At 41.7% G+C, this 15,933-nt stretch overlaps 3 protein-coding genes and 1 pseudogene across 5 annotated transcripts in view; 2 read left to right on the top strand and 2 right to left on the bottom strand.

Annotated features, from left to right (window-relative positions):
• Positions 1–23: 23 nt before the first annotated feature.
• On the bottom strand, positions 24–2,844 carry LOC110526593 (nuclear envelope phosphatase-regulatory subunit 1). 2 transcript variants are annotated; one of them, XM_021607690.3, is made up of 6 exons: positions 2,634–2,844; positions 1,919–1,990; positions 1,647–1,720; positions 1,395–1,504; positions 629–683; positions 24–464 (listed from the first exon to the last, which is right to left on the bottom strand). In XM_021607690.3, the coding sequence occupies exons 1-6, from the start codon at positions 2,668–2,670 to the stop codon at positions 423–425; spliced, it is 390 nt and encodes a 129-aa protein (XP_021463365.1). In that variant the 5' UTR covers positions 2,671–2,844; the 3' UTR covers positions 24–422. The 2 variants fall into 2 exon arrangements, with proteins under 2 accessions (XP_021463365.1, XP_021463366.1); XM_021607691.3 differs by having other exon boundaries at positions 2,646–2,753.
• Positions 2,845–2,884: 40 nt separating this feature from the next.
• Positions 2,885–4,430, bottom strand: LOC110526592 (arylamine N-acetyltransferase, pineal gland isozyme NAT-10). The gene is made up of 2 exons (XM_021607689.3): positions 4,252–4,430; positions 2,885–3,979 (listed from the first exon to the last, which is right to left on the bottom strand). Exon 2 carries the CDS (start codon positions 3,971–3,973, stop codon positions 3,101–3,103), a length of 873 nt encoding a protein of 290 aa, XP_021463364.1. The 5' UTR covers positions 3,974–3,979; positions 4,252–4,430; the 3' UTR covers positions 2,885–3,100.
• A 1,041-nt stretch (positions 4,431–5,471) lies between these two features.
• Positions 5,472–8,208, top strand: LOC110526589 (short-chain dehydrogenase/reductase family 42E member 1-like; annotated as a pseudogene). Its single transcript, XR_016496874.1, has 3 exons — positions 5,472–5,580; positions 5,971–6,036; positions 6,995–8,208. The product of XR_016496874.1 is annotated as a short-chain dehydrogenase/reductase family 42E member 1-like (transcript).
• An 817-nt stretch (positions 8,209–9,025) lies between these two features.
• The window catches only part of LOC110526587 (Wilms tumor protein 1-interacting protein homolog), a 31,038-nt gene continuing 24,130 nt past the window's right edge, over positions 9,026–15,933 (top strand). The window contains exon 1 of the mRNA XM_021607685.3: positions 9,026–11,816. Coding sequence (XP_021463360.2) covers positions 10,301–11,816 — 1,516 coding nt within the window. The 5' untranslated portion in view covers positions 9,026–10,300. The remainder of the gene's footprint in view (positions 11,817–15,933) is intronic.

The following is a 15,933-nucleotide window of genomic DNA, read 5'->3' as shown; positions in this document are numbered from 1 at the left end:
TACAGTAAATCACAGGAAACATCTTCATACAAGTATTTATTAGGTATATAACAATTAGTTTAAAAATAGAAAGATCTCTAAAACAAAATGCATGTCATCATTAGAAATGAACATCTGAACTCATGGCGAATGAGTTATGTCAAAGGGTGTGTGAGTCCAGAAGCAGCTTTAAGGGCGACCGTAACACTGACTGAGATGCTGTTAAAAAGGCAGTTGATGTCCTCTCCCCTCACAATCCTTCATTAATACATAATGGAGCACATCAACATAAACACCCCTCAGTATTTCCCCTATCTCCTTCCTTCTTACGTTGTTTCAGATCCTCCAAACAGGATTCTGGTCCTTGTGTCAGTCTGTCGTTTACTGGCAACCAACATAGTCATTAAGAACATTTTATTTCCCACCCCCCCAAGAGTTTGTGGTTATTGGATGTGTGGCCGTGGTTTGAGAATTAGTTTCCCCGTCTGTAAAAGGGACAAAAACATCAAAGTCAATACAATGCAGATGTACAGGCAATAATTCAAAATCATACTTTTAAATTATGTAAGGGATGGCCAAAAATGTGACAGCTGGATTGAATTGATAATGAATTAAGTTAACCTCAAAGAAGATGACTTATGCAACTTACATCATCGCAGGACATGTTGTATTCAGCTAAAACTGTCCGACAGCGAGCTGCAATACTTGAAGAGAGTGAGTTAAAGGAGAATTGTCCTATTACTGAAGTAAACCTCCATTTAAAAAAAAAATGTAAATGGAATGTTATAGAAGGGTCCAGACACTTTTCTTGTGATTTGGCTTGTTTTTGAGAAAAACAAACCACAATAGCGATTTCTCATTGCTTGTTGTGCAGTATCAGGGCAGACATGAACAAAATATATTTTTTAAAACATCCTTTTGGAAACAAACACACTCTCAGTATAGCGATGTATAGGATTATTATGGCCACCAGGTACATAGCTGTCATTTACCATCCAAACAGTATCACTACTTCCTTAATGGATGATTTTCAGTACAATGATGTAGGTCTTTAGATGTTGTACACATGAAATTGTGTAATTTCAAACTTTATCCGCAACGTTACAATCCATTTTAGTCAAGTAGCGCTGTTTCCCCCACGCAGCTGTGCAGGCCGAGGGAGTACACAGGCATTACTGGTAGAAGAAACATCTCGAGTTGCACAAAATGGAATATCACGTTGCGGCGGCTCAAGTTTGGAATGACACAATTGCAAGTGTACAATATCTAAAGACCTGCATCACTATACTGAAAATTCTCCTTTAAGGAAGTAGTGACACTGTTTGGATTGTAAATGACAGCTTTGGACCTGGTGGCCTTCTTCATAGTCCCACTGAGTAAATTAAGTGTGGAACTTTAAACAAGAGGAAGGATACATTGATGGTGCAACGACTCGTTTGTGTATTCCAGCAAAGAACAGAGCGATCAAAGTGATGCAGCTGATGGTGAAGAACGGATGGTTCCACAACGATGAGAAGAAAGACACCTGAGAAAGACAGCCAGAGGTACAGAGAGATTAGACAGGCAAACACACGCAACCAAACTAAAATCACAGACACACTGATCTGTGTGAAAGGTATCCTACTTTGTCACATACACAATCAAGCTGACATCACAAACACACTGACCTTCTGTGTGTCAGGGTCTATCAACCAGTTCCAGGCTCCAGTCGCCGTACAAACTGAGACCACTATTAGAATCACTGAAACAAATGTGAGATATTGATGTATATCCCCTGAAAACAAGTGGCAGAATAATGTAGGCCTGAATCCTTTACAATCAAATTCAAAATACTCAGGCTGGGAGGCCATTTACTCTTGAAATGTTAATGATTATGGTTTGACAGTAGCAATGTAGTCATTGATTATGGTTAGACAGAGTTGGAACTACAAATACTTACTTCGCCACCTCCCGGTTGCAGGTTGCAAACAGGAGACGTATTCTGTCAATCTTCTCTCAAAAGCTTTCAGGTCTGCAAAAACAAGCAGTTTTTGATGTTCTTGATCAAAACCACACAGAAGGAACATACAATATGCTTTTTTTGTGCTGTGCTTGATTGGTTTGGAACCGATGGGAGTAATCTAAAAGTAAATAAACGACTGAATTATGTTTAGTTTGGACTGGCAAAACAAGCCTATAGTTAACGACCTTCTGAGATATCCAGGTTATGAATAGAATCAATCAAATGGTCTAAAGTGTGTGTATACGTTTGCATTGGTTAACAGTTCTGGTGAGCGTGCAGCGGTGGTCTTCTGGGGCTAACAACTACCAGTGTGCTAACTATTTACAGCATAGCTAGCTAGCCGGCTAATTAGTGTAGCTAACAAGCCTTTGTGTGGATTTTTTTTGTACAAGTTAATGTTGAACCCCCGAGTAGGGAAATCAGCAAAAATGTAATTAGCTTGAGTTTGGTATTTTGACGAATTTACCCATTAAATGTCCTTTAAGAGAAAAGGTTAGCCTAGCTAGCTAGCTAGGTCACCGCGGCTGGCTAATCAAGCTAACAAGCGACTCAAGTGAATTGCAAAGGAACGTTTGTCACCGTGTGTTTTACTTCAAAGTGAAACTTCACTTATGCATCATGATTTGTGAGAAAAAAAATGGAATTTGCTTGCCATGTTGACTACCTTCGGCCTGTTCCAAGGAATTCATTGCTCTTCTCTCCGGCTGGTGGACGTGCTAGCTAGTTCTCCTGGGCAATTGGGAACAGGCGAAAACCTTAACGTGGATTGGACGATTTCGGAAAATGTACGGTGATTGGTTTAAACAAGTAACTGTTACGGCGCAACCCCTAGCACCTACTCATCCACTCTTCAGATATGATCTAAAAGTAGGTCGCAGAGACCAAATAACCATTGAATATATATTTGTTTAAAATAATGTTTATTGAGTATTCAAAGACCGCACAATCAGCTCTGGTGAAATTAATTTTTTATATTGAGAGAAAATACGAAATGTGTTTTGTATATCTCACTGATCTCGTTGTGAGGAATCTTTGGTCAATGTAGCAGAACCTAGATTTGCCAAGGCTACATTACAATTACACCACATTAAATATTACATGTTACAGGCAATCAAGTTCTTAAATAGTGTAGCCAGCTTTGTTGTTTATGGGAACCAACTTGTTTGCCAACAACACATTAAACATTTCCTTCAGCACTTTATCCACATCATCATCAGATATGTCTTTCATATCCAAAACATCAAAACCATCCTGGTTGTTGTAGGTGACCTCACTGAAGGTCCAGCCAATTAGAGCTCTGAATCCTGTAGCCGTCTGCAGTGAGCAGATGGACTTGTTGGTGAATAGAGACTTTGGATCTGTCTGAAGGCAGTGGGAAGTCTCTAGGAAATGATCAAACCCACGGGGAACCAGGGTGAAGCCGTAGATCTTCTTGGTTGGGCTCTTGTCTACCAGAGGTGAGTTGGCAAAGGCCTCATTGAGAACGAGAGGCTTTCGACCAGTCTTCTCCAAGGTCCACAGGTCTCCATCTTGTATGAGACGGAAGACACCAGGGGATTGTGGCTGGTCCTTCCCGGAGACGAGCTCAAGAGGGTGCCATATTTGGGAGGATACCCCAAAGCTCACGTCTGCAATGTAAGCAGTCCCATCAATGACCACCTTGTTGATGAGGTGAGAGTCTGTTGGCCCGAACTGGTTTATGGTGTTGTTGTAGACTCTTGAACCCAGTGTTACTGGATTATAACCCATCTCTTTTAGTACCCAAGCAAAGAGGAGGTTATTCTCACAACACCAACCCCCCCGATTGCTCCTCACAATCTTATTGAAAATCAACTCATGGTCCATAGTGATCTTCTCACCACAGTGAATGCTGAGGTTTTCAAATGGTATTGACATCACATGGTGTTTGTGGACTTGGTTCAGTGTTTCAAGGTCTGGTTTAGAAAATGGGCCGTTGAACCCGATCCTCTTGAAGTACTCTTCCAGATTCATTTTGTCCTAAGAGTTAACAAAACAAAGACACTGCATGAGGATCTGCTTTTGGAGGATTCACGACTACATATACAGAAACTGACATCCGCTAATGTCTCATTCACAATTTGTTTTTCACATAGAGTAAGATCCTCTTTGCAATTGAAACACCACCATATAGGCATTATCCTTGAATTGAAAGATACAATATTAAAGAATAGACAAAAACTTGTGATACACAAGGATACTACATGGAGGCACGGGTAGCTATATTTCCTTTCCATTTGATGATTACTTACTTTCAAAGGCAGTGAAAAAGTAGCTTCTCAAAGTATTGCTTGCTGTTCAGAGTTCTTCGGGGCAAGTAGGGCAAAGCAGTTGAGCATTAAAAGAGATAAGAATGGCTCTTGCATGACAAAAAAACAGAGCACCCTAGACTTTGCTCATGTACTGGAAAGCAAAACTAAAGTTCACGAGTGAGCCTTGCATAAGGGACCTCACTTGTAAAACACTGTAGCCTTGTGATGTGTATGGGAAGTGTTGTACATTTCAGAAATAATTACATTTTTATTTCACCTTTATTTAACCAGGTAGGCCAGTTGAGAACAAGTTCTCATTTACAACTGCAACCTGGCCAAGATAAAGCAAAGCAGTGCGACACAAACAACAACACAGAGTTACACATGGAATAAACAAACATACAGTCAATAACACATTAGAAAAGTCTACATACAGTGTGTGCAAATTAGGTAAGATTAGGGAGGTAAGGCAATAAATAGGCCATAGTAGCGAAATAATTACAATTGAGCAATTAAACACTGGAGTGATAGATGTGCAGAAGATGAATGTGCAAGTAGAGATACTGGGGTACAAAGGAGCAAAAAATAAATATAACAATATGGGGATGTGGTATTTGGGTGGGCTATGTACAGGTGCAATGATCTGTAAGCTGCTCTGACAGCTGATGCTTAAAGTTAGTGAGTAAGTCTCCAGCTTCAGTGATTTTTGCAATTCGTTCAAGTCATTGGCAGCAGAGAACTGGAAGGAAAGGTGGCCAAATGAGGAGTTGGCTTTGGGAGTGACCAGTGAAATTTACCTGCTGGATGCGTGCTATGGGTGGGTGCTGCTATGGTGACCAGGGAGCTGAGATAAGGCGGGCTTTACCAAGTAAAGACTTATAGATGACCCGGAGCCATTGGGTTTGGCGACGAATATAAAGCGAGGGCCAGTCAACGAGAGCATACAGGTCGCAGTGGTGGGTAGTATATGGGGCTTTGGTGGCAGAACAGATGGCACTGTGATAGACTGCATCCAATTTTCATTGTGAATAATAATTTGTTCTTAACTGACTTGCCTAGTTAAATAAAGGTCAAATACATTTTTTTAAAAACATTCTCTACCCTGTCAATAAAGAGGAGGAGTTACCTACTACGTCAAAAGTGTAAAGTAGGAAGTTCGAGTAGCCCATCCACTGACAAGTCATGAAACCGCTCGCAGTTCCCTTCAAGAATTTCACTAGCTCCGCCCAAGGAAGTTGTTTGTAAAATAGTAACAGCCTGTCACACCGATTAATTCATTCAAGCATTGATGCTGGACAAACGATAAGGTTGCTAAGTTAAAACGTCAAGGTAAAATCCTATTTTCAATTTAAATTAAAGTGTTTGCTGTTCAAAAGCCTGGATAACAGCCTGTATACTAGTAGAATATGGCAGCGACCTGATTGATACAGTACAGGTTTACACAACTGTCATTGTCGTACTCTTATGTAGCTAAACTAGTTTGCATCAAATGTTGCGTTCATGACCCAAATGTAGCCAAACGTCAACGTAGCATTATTAAGTAATAGGCCACAATCTTACAAGTATGGCTACAGTAGACGTGATGAGGTTGCAGGTTGTTGGTTGTTATACATTTCGGCACGTGTCTCTTTTACAAATTCAATACTTTAATTAATGCTCTCGCTGATGGTACTGTGTGGTGTTATTTCAAGCATATTGAACTTCAAGTTTTCTTTTCAGTGAAATGGTGAAGGCGCGAATATGCACGTTTTTGATGACCGGTGGCAGTGGATACTTTGGTTTCCGGTAAGCCCATCAAAATATAAATATTTTACATTATTTGTTGTCTGTACATAGTCTTCATCTTATCAATACAGAAGAGAACTTGTACATTACCAATTAAATTTAAAAATAATTATGTAACGATAGTCCTAAACCCCACTAGGGGGAGTTATCATACCAGTTATTCTAATGCTGTTATTCACTGTAGGCTATTTATTCTGTGTTACATACCAAAGTGGCAGAACCTTATCACCCCATCAATTGATTGATCACCCCATCAATCCCTGATTACAACAAATTGTTGTGACTTACTAATGGTAGCATCATAAGCAGTGCTTAACTTGGACAGGAGCTCACCGGAGCTGAGTACCGGCACCTCAAATGTTCTACTGCTTAAGCTCCTGTTCCTCTTATAGAATATTTGCTAAAAAAGTATTGTGGAGCTCCTGCACCTAAATATAAACAGTATTGGCACCCAAAATGAGTACCTGCACCTATTTCAGTGCAAATCAAGCACTGTTCATAAGTAGGCTAATGACTTTCCTATTTCATTTTTTAGTGTTCAACTGAACATTCCTAGAATATCCCTCACTACATGTGTAAGGCTTTCCTATATCCAATATTCCAGATTAGCATTTGCACACCAGTATTTCTACTTGCACATCTTCATCTGCACATCTCACTCCAGTGTTAATTTGCTAAATTGTATTTACTTTGCTACTGTGGCTTATTTATTGCCTTACCTCCTCATGCCATTTGCACACACTGTATATAGACTTTCTTTTTTTCTATTGTGTTATTGACTGTACGCTTGTTTATTCCATGTGTATCTCTGTGTAGTTGTTTGTGTCACACTGCTTTGCTTTATCTTGGCCAGGTCGCAGTTGTAAATGAGAACTTGTTCTCAACTAGCCTACCTTGTTAAATAAAGGTGAAATAAAAATTAAAAAAACAGGACCACTCTATTATTCATTTCTTACAGCCTTTCCTGCTCACTACATAAAAAGGAAGCTGAAGTCATTCTGTTTGATATGAGCCCACCCAGCCTAGAGGTTCCAGAGGGCATTGTGTTCCTGAAGGGAGAGATTCGTGAATATGCTCAGGTGGAGAATGGCGGTCACTGGCATGGACTGTGTTTTTCACAGCTCCTACGTCATGTCTGTCAGGGACCAGCTGATCAGGAAGCTGATTGAAGAGGTGAATGTCCAGGGCACAGAGCATGTCCTCAGGGCCTGTGTAGAGGCTGGAGTCTCCAGGCGAAAGCCTCCCCTACCTACCTCTCCATCTCCACCCTAACCACTACTCCAGAACCAAGTCGGTAGCTGAGATGGCCGTGATGAAAGCCAGTGGTACAGAGCTGAAGGACGGGACAGGTGTGCTGAAGGACGGGACAGGTGTGTTGAGGGCCTGTGCTCTGCATCCAGCCGGTATATACGGGCCTGGCGAGCAGAGGCACCTGCCCAGGATCGTTGGGTACATAGAGAAGGGGATATTCCGTTTTGTATATGGAGATCCAAGAAGTTTAGTAGAGTTTGTCCATGTAGACATCTTGGTGTCTCCACACGAACTGGCTGCAGAGGCTCTGATGTCAGAGCACCAGCACCGCTCTGCTGGACAGGCATACTTCATCTCAGATGGAAGACCTGTCAACAACTTTGAGTTCTTCAGACCTCTGGTAGAGGATTTGAGTTACTCTTTCCCGAAATTACGTCTAGCCCTCTCTCTCATTTACTTTGTTGCATTCCTCACTGAGATGATTCACCATCTCTTCGGCCCAATCTATAACTTCCAGCCTCTGCTCACACGCACAGAGGTGTATAAGACCGTCGTGCCGCATGATAAAGCCCAAGGCCAAGCTGGGTTATGAGCCCTAGGAGTATAACCTGGAGGAGGTTGTGCAGTGGTTCAAGAGTAAACCTAGGGGTTCACTCTCCAGCGACTGATGCTAGATGTTCTTCTATTAGTAGCTCTGGCCCTCTCATACCTCCCAGTGGTTGGCAGTTAATCAGCAGGCAGTAATAAAGTGATAAATCTCAATGGCACATTTAAATGTTGAAACTTGTTATATACTAGAGGTGATGGATTGTTTGGTTCTCATTTTATTAATTACAATGTACAGTTTGTAATAAAATAAAAGTAATATTATTAACCAGAATTAGACCTGTTCAAAATAAAGACCACATTCCCTTAATAAATGTCCATGAATGTGTTTTGTGTAAATTCCAACAATAGATGTACTTAGTTAGATATAGTATAGCTAACTTTTGTCTTATATTGACAATTATTGGACACAATGCATTTTGTTTTTGGCAGGGTTTTTAAAGCCAGAATGGAATGTTTGTTTTAATTTGTGCCTGTCCATGGAAGTACCTGACCATAGTCCACTAGTCAAATGCAGTATTTACATAAGGATTCTCTAAACTTGATTATGTATAAGAGACATCTCTTGGTGCAGATGTCTGTTGGTACAAACAAAATTTGGTCCCACTTTAAATTAAGTACAACTTATAAAGGCTTTTTAAAGCATACGTAAAGACTTCATAAGCACTACATAAATGCTTCAAAAATCGTCTATAAGCATATGTCATAAAGGGTGACATAATTCCCACTGTAGGGTGAATTATGTTTATACACCATTTAATCAGTCTTTTTTTATTTAAGCTTTATTTAACTAGGCAGGTCAGTTAAGAACAAATTATTATTGACAATGACTGCCTATCAAGGAACAATGGGTTAACTGTTTTGTTCAGGGGCAGAACGATTTTTACCTTGTCTGCTCCAAGAAACCTTTCAGTTACTGGCTCAACTCTCTAACCGCCCTGATGACATACGCTTATAGATGATTTATGACGCATTTATGTAGTGCTTATGAAGCCTTTATGTATGCTATATAAAACCCTTTATAAGTTGTACTTCATTTAAAGTGGGACCCGACATTTACATTGGTTTTGTTTTTACATCTCAATTGAAGATGGTAATAAGAAATATGACGAACAATATATTGTAATGTTTAACAGATAAGATTTTATGTTTATTTTATACTGTGTAACTTTGAAATGTTTCATGATGTCAATGTGTGATATCTTTTATCAGACGTGCTGCTGAATTCCTAACCTTTCTGGTTGGTTTGAGACCAAATCCTAATGGGAATCAATAATTTGGTGGTATTTATAATAACATTTTCTATAAGGGATATATATTTTTTTAAAGTTGGATAATGTTCTCATATTATAGAATAAAATTACATGACTGACCAGCCTGTGATTTGTGTTGCTAATGAGTTGCACAAAGTAATAAGCTAACTTCATTATACATTTGTGACAAGTCTTAGCTTAATCATCACATATTATATAAACGTTTTTGTATGTTATAAAACATCAATGTTTTTGAGACAATGCAATAGTTTTCTGTCAAGAATTAAAATCCTAGATGCGAGTCATGCGACAAGTGAGAGCTGCATGATCTTGGTGGCAAAAGCCCTATCAACAGACAGATAGAAGAGAAGCCTTCCCTGCATTCGGCATCTAAACTGTAATACATTGTGTTCAGCATCCTCTAGAAACAATCCATTCTAAATTCAGTGAAGCTGTTTCTGTCCCGAAACCGAAAAGGGCAAATGAAATTGGGCCAGGTGAGACTGGTCCTTTGTGCAATTTTTTTTAAGGCGGAGATGAATACAGCCGTACTCTCTAGGGACTACTCTTTTTCAAACTCAGGCACCCCCTTGCTGAGTTGGTCGCAATCATTGTTTCGCTCCAGCATTAACCACATTCCAGAGAGGCGGAGTGCACCCCGTCCACTTCCTCGCATTCCTTCTCCACAAACGAGTCCCTTGCGCTAAATTGTGTTTAAAACGTGTTTTGGCGCACTCTGTGTCTTTTAATGTGTAAGATGTGGCTGTTAGTGGTGTATTGCAATATTTTCTCAACCTCAAATTTACATTTGAGACTCTTTTGGAAAACTGGAGAAAAACTGACAAGGGAAAATTCCTCCGCGCAGCGCGCCATTGACTGTAAAGACCTTTCAACTTAACAAAAACTGAAGTTGACAAACGTAACGTTGAAAGTTTGTTGTAAGGGTTTATATTTTCGAAGAAAAAGATCATGCACTGCTCCGAGATTTCCAAGCACACTGGCCGTTCAGCAAACAGGCGAGGATGCCTGGATTGAGCCTGCGTTTTGTTATGATTTCCAAGTGAAATGCAATTACTGCTATCTCTCACTCGGTAGTCGGTTTGTGGACTAGTGCGCGTTTTCTCTGAACTTGTTCGTCGCCTCCGGAGCAAACCATGGATCACTATGAGGAAGATTTGGGACTCCGGGCGAGTAAATTAATGGAGGACCTTTCCTTATATGAAGCATACAAGGATAGAATGTACAGTTCAAGGGGAGACATGGTTATCAACCCCGATTTGGATTTTTCGTCTCCAACGATACCCGAACAGAAAAGTAAGACAATGAATGGCAGCTCTGCGCCTCACCAACAGATACACAGCGTTGAGAATTACATGTCTGGGAATAAAGTGTACACTGCGGCTCCCGTGCGCCCCGTGAATGGCAACAGAGCCGTTCCTGTGGATTATTGCACCCCTCAAAGAGACACAGTTTATCCTAATGAAGACAGCTATTGCACCAAATCCGAAATTGCTTTGCCGTGTTATAGCGGCGCGTCAGAGCGGCACAGGAGGTACTCCTTGGAGGTGCAGGGGCATAGGTACAGCACTGGTAGCGCCTACGATGGAGTGGTTTTGAACAAGCCAGTACCCTCACCTGGCAACAGATGCAACAGTATTTGTATTACCACCAACCACGACGGCAGATACAATGCAACCAGCCCGCGGTCCAGTTTCGTATCCTCCCTCTCCTCCCAGGAGCAAAGCAAACATGCAAGCCCGAGGTCGAGCATCAGTAGCCCGCGCACAAGTCTGGTGGTACCCGGGCAAGACAAGTATACGAGTCCCAGGTCCAGTCTGGTACACTGCGAAGGGAGCAGTGCCCACAGCCCCCGGTCTAGCTATGCAAGTACAGCCAGCGACACAAGTAAACATTCCAGCCCAAGGACCAGTCTGAACAGCTATGACTGCTGCAGTAAGCCCAGCAGTAACCGCACCAGCGGCATCAGTATGGGCTACGACCAAAGGCACATCAGCCCCAGGTCCAGCACAGCGAGCCAGTATTCTTGTACCACCAGTCCACGCTCTAGCTATTCAGATTCGCGTTACATGCCTGTGGGGAACCATGATCTGGAGGGTGCAGTTTTGCATGGCATGCCGGTGGCCAGTCCCCGGTCAAGCATCTGCAGCCAGGAAGGGTGTGCAAGACCCGGGACAATAGCTAACTGCGTCGTTAGTCCCCGGTCCAGTATCTCCAGTCACAGTTCCAGAAGTTCCCGGAGCTCCAGGGGATCTATGAGCACCTACCCAGATCTCCAACTGCCTTCACCCAGGTCCTCAATGCTGGGGACTGGTTTGCAGGAGGACATACTAACACAAGATTGTGGCGATACCAACGGTGTTCATAGTCGTATCCATCTCCAAGCGCTCTCTGGGATGCCAGAGGCCCTGCCACAGCATGCACCACAACAGTCAACCCAGGCAGGGATGAACACAGAGGTGACCGCTGGATCACCATCATCTTCTTATGGGCTCCATACGAAAACTCCAGCCTCAGGGCAGAGGTTTAAACTACCTTACCAGGTGACCCCATGCCAGGAAAGTGGCCCAAGCCAAGCAGAAAGGAGTCTGGAAGCACTCACCTTGGAGCTGGAGAAGGAGTTAGAAATGCACATGAAAAAAGAATACTTTGGTAAGTGTAACTCCTCCTATGAACACTTGATTATAAGGAACAATATGAGAGTGCAATGAAGTGAGAATAAAGCTTTAAAGTAGAAAAAAAAATGAAATGAAACAATATTTTGATCTTGGCATATCTTTTTTTAGACAACTTGTAAACTTATGACAGCTTCCTAAACATGTCTCAATAAGAATTAGGCTATTCTTACACAAAGTCAAATGAATTAGTCAGGTAAAAATGTAAAAGGGCCAGACAACATCCTCCACGTTCCATGTGTTTGGTGGTCTGATAATAACCCTCATGGTTATGAACTTGAACTCTGGTGCCCTGTGGTCCCATACACATGTGGAAGATAAGTCAATTGATGGGCTTCACTGGGTTACTTCATCTTCAGCTGGGTCACTAACCTCATTATAGCTGAGCACATGTTCATTGGCACAACGCAGGTCAGGCCATGGAGATTTGGAAACATTTTCAATCATAACGCCTCTCATTTTATTGCTAGACAAAAACATCTCATCACCTGTTCTAGTTGATTTACCTAATAAATATTTTCCCTGTGATAATGTGTTTACACTGGGGATAATTTGAGTTTATTTGAAGCATGGGTTTTACTGAGAGTAGTGCAAAAACTAACATACATTTTTCAAGTTTAAGAATATTACCTTCACATTACATTTTGTGTTGTCATAATATTTGGTGTGTTTGGTATCGTGGGAGGCTGAGGCGGCATAAGGCTAACTGGAGCATTAACTGAGTGATTAGGCCCATTTTGTCCATGGAGCCAGCTGACCACTGATTGGTCAAACAGTGTTGTGGCCTGGTCACAGCAGCCCTGCCACGGATCAGTCAGAACTGGCTGGTGACGCCTGAGGTAGCCCTTTGCCTCAAGTCCTTGGGTGTTTTGTGAGGTGGGTTGGGGGAATGTTGTCCCGAGAGCTACTGGGGATCCTTTTCATTATAAAATCACAGTCCTGATCATCATCTCCATACCTTGCACAGCAAGTGTAATAACAATAGTGTAAGAACATAGTAATAACAGCCTAACTACATTACATATTGACATAACTGAGGGATTTTCGAATGTGTAACAAGTCAGGTGTTATTAATTGTTGTTACTCATGTTACTACAAAGCAGCTATTTTGTAGTGCTAAGTAATTCCATTATTTACAATTCCATTGTAGTTGTGGAGCTTGTACATTTTGTCTATTAATCATTATGCTGTAGTTAAAAGGGGGCGTTGAACACGACTTCAGCCTAGCTTCACTGAGCTTTGTTGTCATCTCATCTAGTGGCTGGTTGCAACCTTAACAACTAACATGTATTCTATAATGCCAACAACGACTCCCTCTGTGGCAGATAAGAGTGGCTTTTGCAGGAAAATACACATTTCTGTTTTGGCAGAGCTAACGTTTACACAGCGCTGAGTAGGACTGAATGGAACCTTCTGTTCTGTCCCAGGGAGCGGAGTAGATACCCTTCAGTGATTCAGTGGTCTTGCTGCTTGGTGAAAACGCCCAGCCATACGGCCAATGCAGCGGGCATTCTCTGAAAGACTTCTCTCTCTGCCGTTTCTCTCTGTGTTTTCCTCAAGATGCATTTTTTTCTCCATGAGTGCTCTGAGCTGGAACTTTTTTGCAACATATTCCCTCCCTGAGACTTGAAATCATTGTTTTTGAAGGGGTAAACTCTCTCCTCCCACAGGAAAAGAAGGGAGAATCTATTCACCTATTGAATGTGCTGATGGACAAATGGCTGCGGGTCTGAGAACAGAACAGGGGTTTGATTTTGTTTTCCTCCAGTGCGCTGGCTGGCTCAGAGTGACGTTGAGACGGCTGTTCATTTTTCACAGAGGAGCAGGTGAGAGCTGTAGAATGTAGCAGACAGAAGCCCCTCACAGTACGCTGGGCAGAGAGAGAGAGAGAGAGAGAGAGAGAGACACACACACACACACACACACACACACACACACAGCTCTGTTTCCGTGGCGACAGTGGAGAAATTGATCGCCGGGGCTTTGAGGTCTGTGCTGTCACACTGCGTTGCTCTGCTCTGTGCTCTGCCTCGCTGCAAGCCCCTGTGTGGCCTCTGTTTGTTGTGGTGGCGAAGGAGCTGTGAATCAACAGCTGGCCCGGGACAGACCAGCATTGAGGCTTCCAGAGCAGAGCGGCCCCGCCCCCAGCTCGCCCCCCGCCCAGACCCCCCCCACCCGCGAAGCCCTTCATTAACCAGCCAGTGGGGAGTCGGGCAGCACCAGACACTTGGCACACGATCTTGGCTCGCTGGCCAGACATGGCGGTCGGGGGTCAAGTCTGATCACCTGCTCAGAATAATAATGACGGTATAGTAATGCTACATGGTTGACTCAGAAAGGGTTTGGTCAACTTTTACTGTGTTGGTGGTGGTGTCAGTCACCCCAACTCTCAACTCTCGCTGCAGCCGCTCTGGAGGGAAGTCTGAGCTACAATGTATGGCTTGGAGCTAAATGGAGCAGATACAGTTGCTCTTTTGACAAATACGCTTATGAATACACAAAACACATAGGCAGCTAAATGTTTTAGGGTCATTGGTAACTCTTGTGTCAGTTGATACGTGAACATAGCTCACATTAATGATGCATGTTCATGATGCATTAGCTTAATCACAAATTCACTCTCATTAGTGAAGTATGAGTATTTTAGCTCCCTATCGTGAATATGGGAAGTGTTTAGAGTGCTGCCATTACCCTTCCAACAATAGACCATGAGTAGAGAGAACAAAAACACTGTCCCTAGCCTGCCTGAACAACAACAGAACACAGCATAATCACTTAAATATTGTGAGAGATTTTCAGACAGCCTCATTTCCAGTTTCATGCCATTTCTCAAACATCAAGGTTTTGGACAAACATTGCAGGCAGCTGTACATCAACATAATGATTTCAAGTACACAAACAAATTGAATGTAACTATTTCTTATTAATTCCATTCTTGCTTATGTAGCCTAATAGTGTATTTCATATGTCCCCAACAGTGGTGTACTGCTATTCTTTTAGGTGAGGGAGCGCAAAAAAATCATGTAAATTACATTATTTACTCAATCAAAGTTTGTACCCACAGATGTAGCCAATTTAATGGCCTATCATTATAGAATATGCATAAAATGCATTCTCCAATTGCAACATCTGCCTTTGCCTAACCATATTGTGCAAAATAAAATGTTCTATTTTTAATACCCTCAAACACAAAGTTAGGCATAGGCTACCTCATTTCAAATAGGCCATCATCTCTGTCCATCGTGAATGATTATTCTTCACATTTTACAGCTGAAACGTCCGAACTGCATCTCAATCAGTTTCATGGGAATATGGTATTAGAACTTATTGAATTAGCCTACTGTTTTTTGAGCCAAGTAGAGTAGATTGTGGTAACAAACTATTAGCCTACTGTTTTATGAGCCAATTAGAGTCGATTGTGGTAACAAACTAGCCTACTGTTTTATGAGCCAATTAGAGTAGATTGTGTTAACAAACTATTAGCCTACTGTTTTATGAGCCAATTAGAGTAGAATGTGTTAACAAACTATTAGCCTACTGTTTTATGAGCCAATTAGAGTAGATTGTGTTAACAAACTATTAGCCTACTGTTTTATGAGCCAATTAGAGTAGATTGTGTTAACAAACTATTAGCCTACTGTTTTATGAGCCAATTAGAGTATATTGTGTTAACAAACTATTAGCCTACTGTTTTATGAGCCAATTAGAGTAGATTGTGTTAACAAACTATTAGCCTACTGTTTTATGAGCCAATTAGAGTAGATTGTGTTAACAAACTATTAGCCTTGTATTTTGTTTCAATCAAAGGGTATATCCTGCCTAGTGGCGCGCACTGTTGAGTTGGCACATGTGGATTATTTTTTACTTGTTGTGTGAAGTGATAGTGTTCTATTTGTAATAATAGTAATAAGTAATGACTATTCGGTGTAGGCAACGGATCTTGATGAGATTTCATTTTAAGCAATTGGAGTGCTCTTCGTAGTGTTGAAAGGAAAACGCCAGGAGCACACAATGATCTTAAAGTAGTTAAACCAACTTGTGGTGCTGAAGGATAGCTCCTCCATTTGGCCAGTTCAGGAACAATACTACGTGGT

Source organism: Oncorhynchus mykiss, chromosome 6, assembly GCF_057628025.1.
Source record: "Oncorhynchus mykiss isolate SJ-2025 chromosome 6, ASM5762802v1, whole genome shotgun sequence".
In the NCBI taxonomy this organism is placed as follows: domain Eukaryota; kingdom Metazoa; phylum Chordata; class Actinopteri; order Salmoniformes; family Salmonidae; genus Oncorhynchus; species Oncorhynchus mykiss.
Note: the sequence above shows the minus strand (reverse complement) of the source record. Positions and strands in the feature narration are given on the sequence as shown.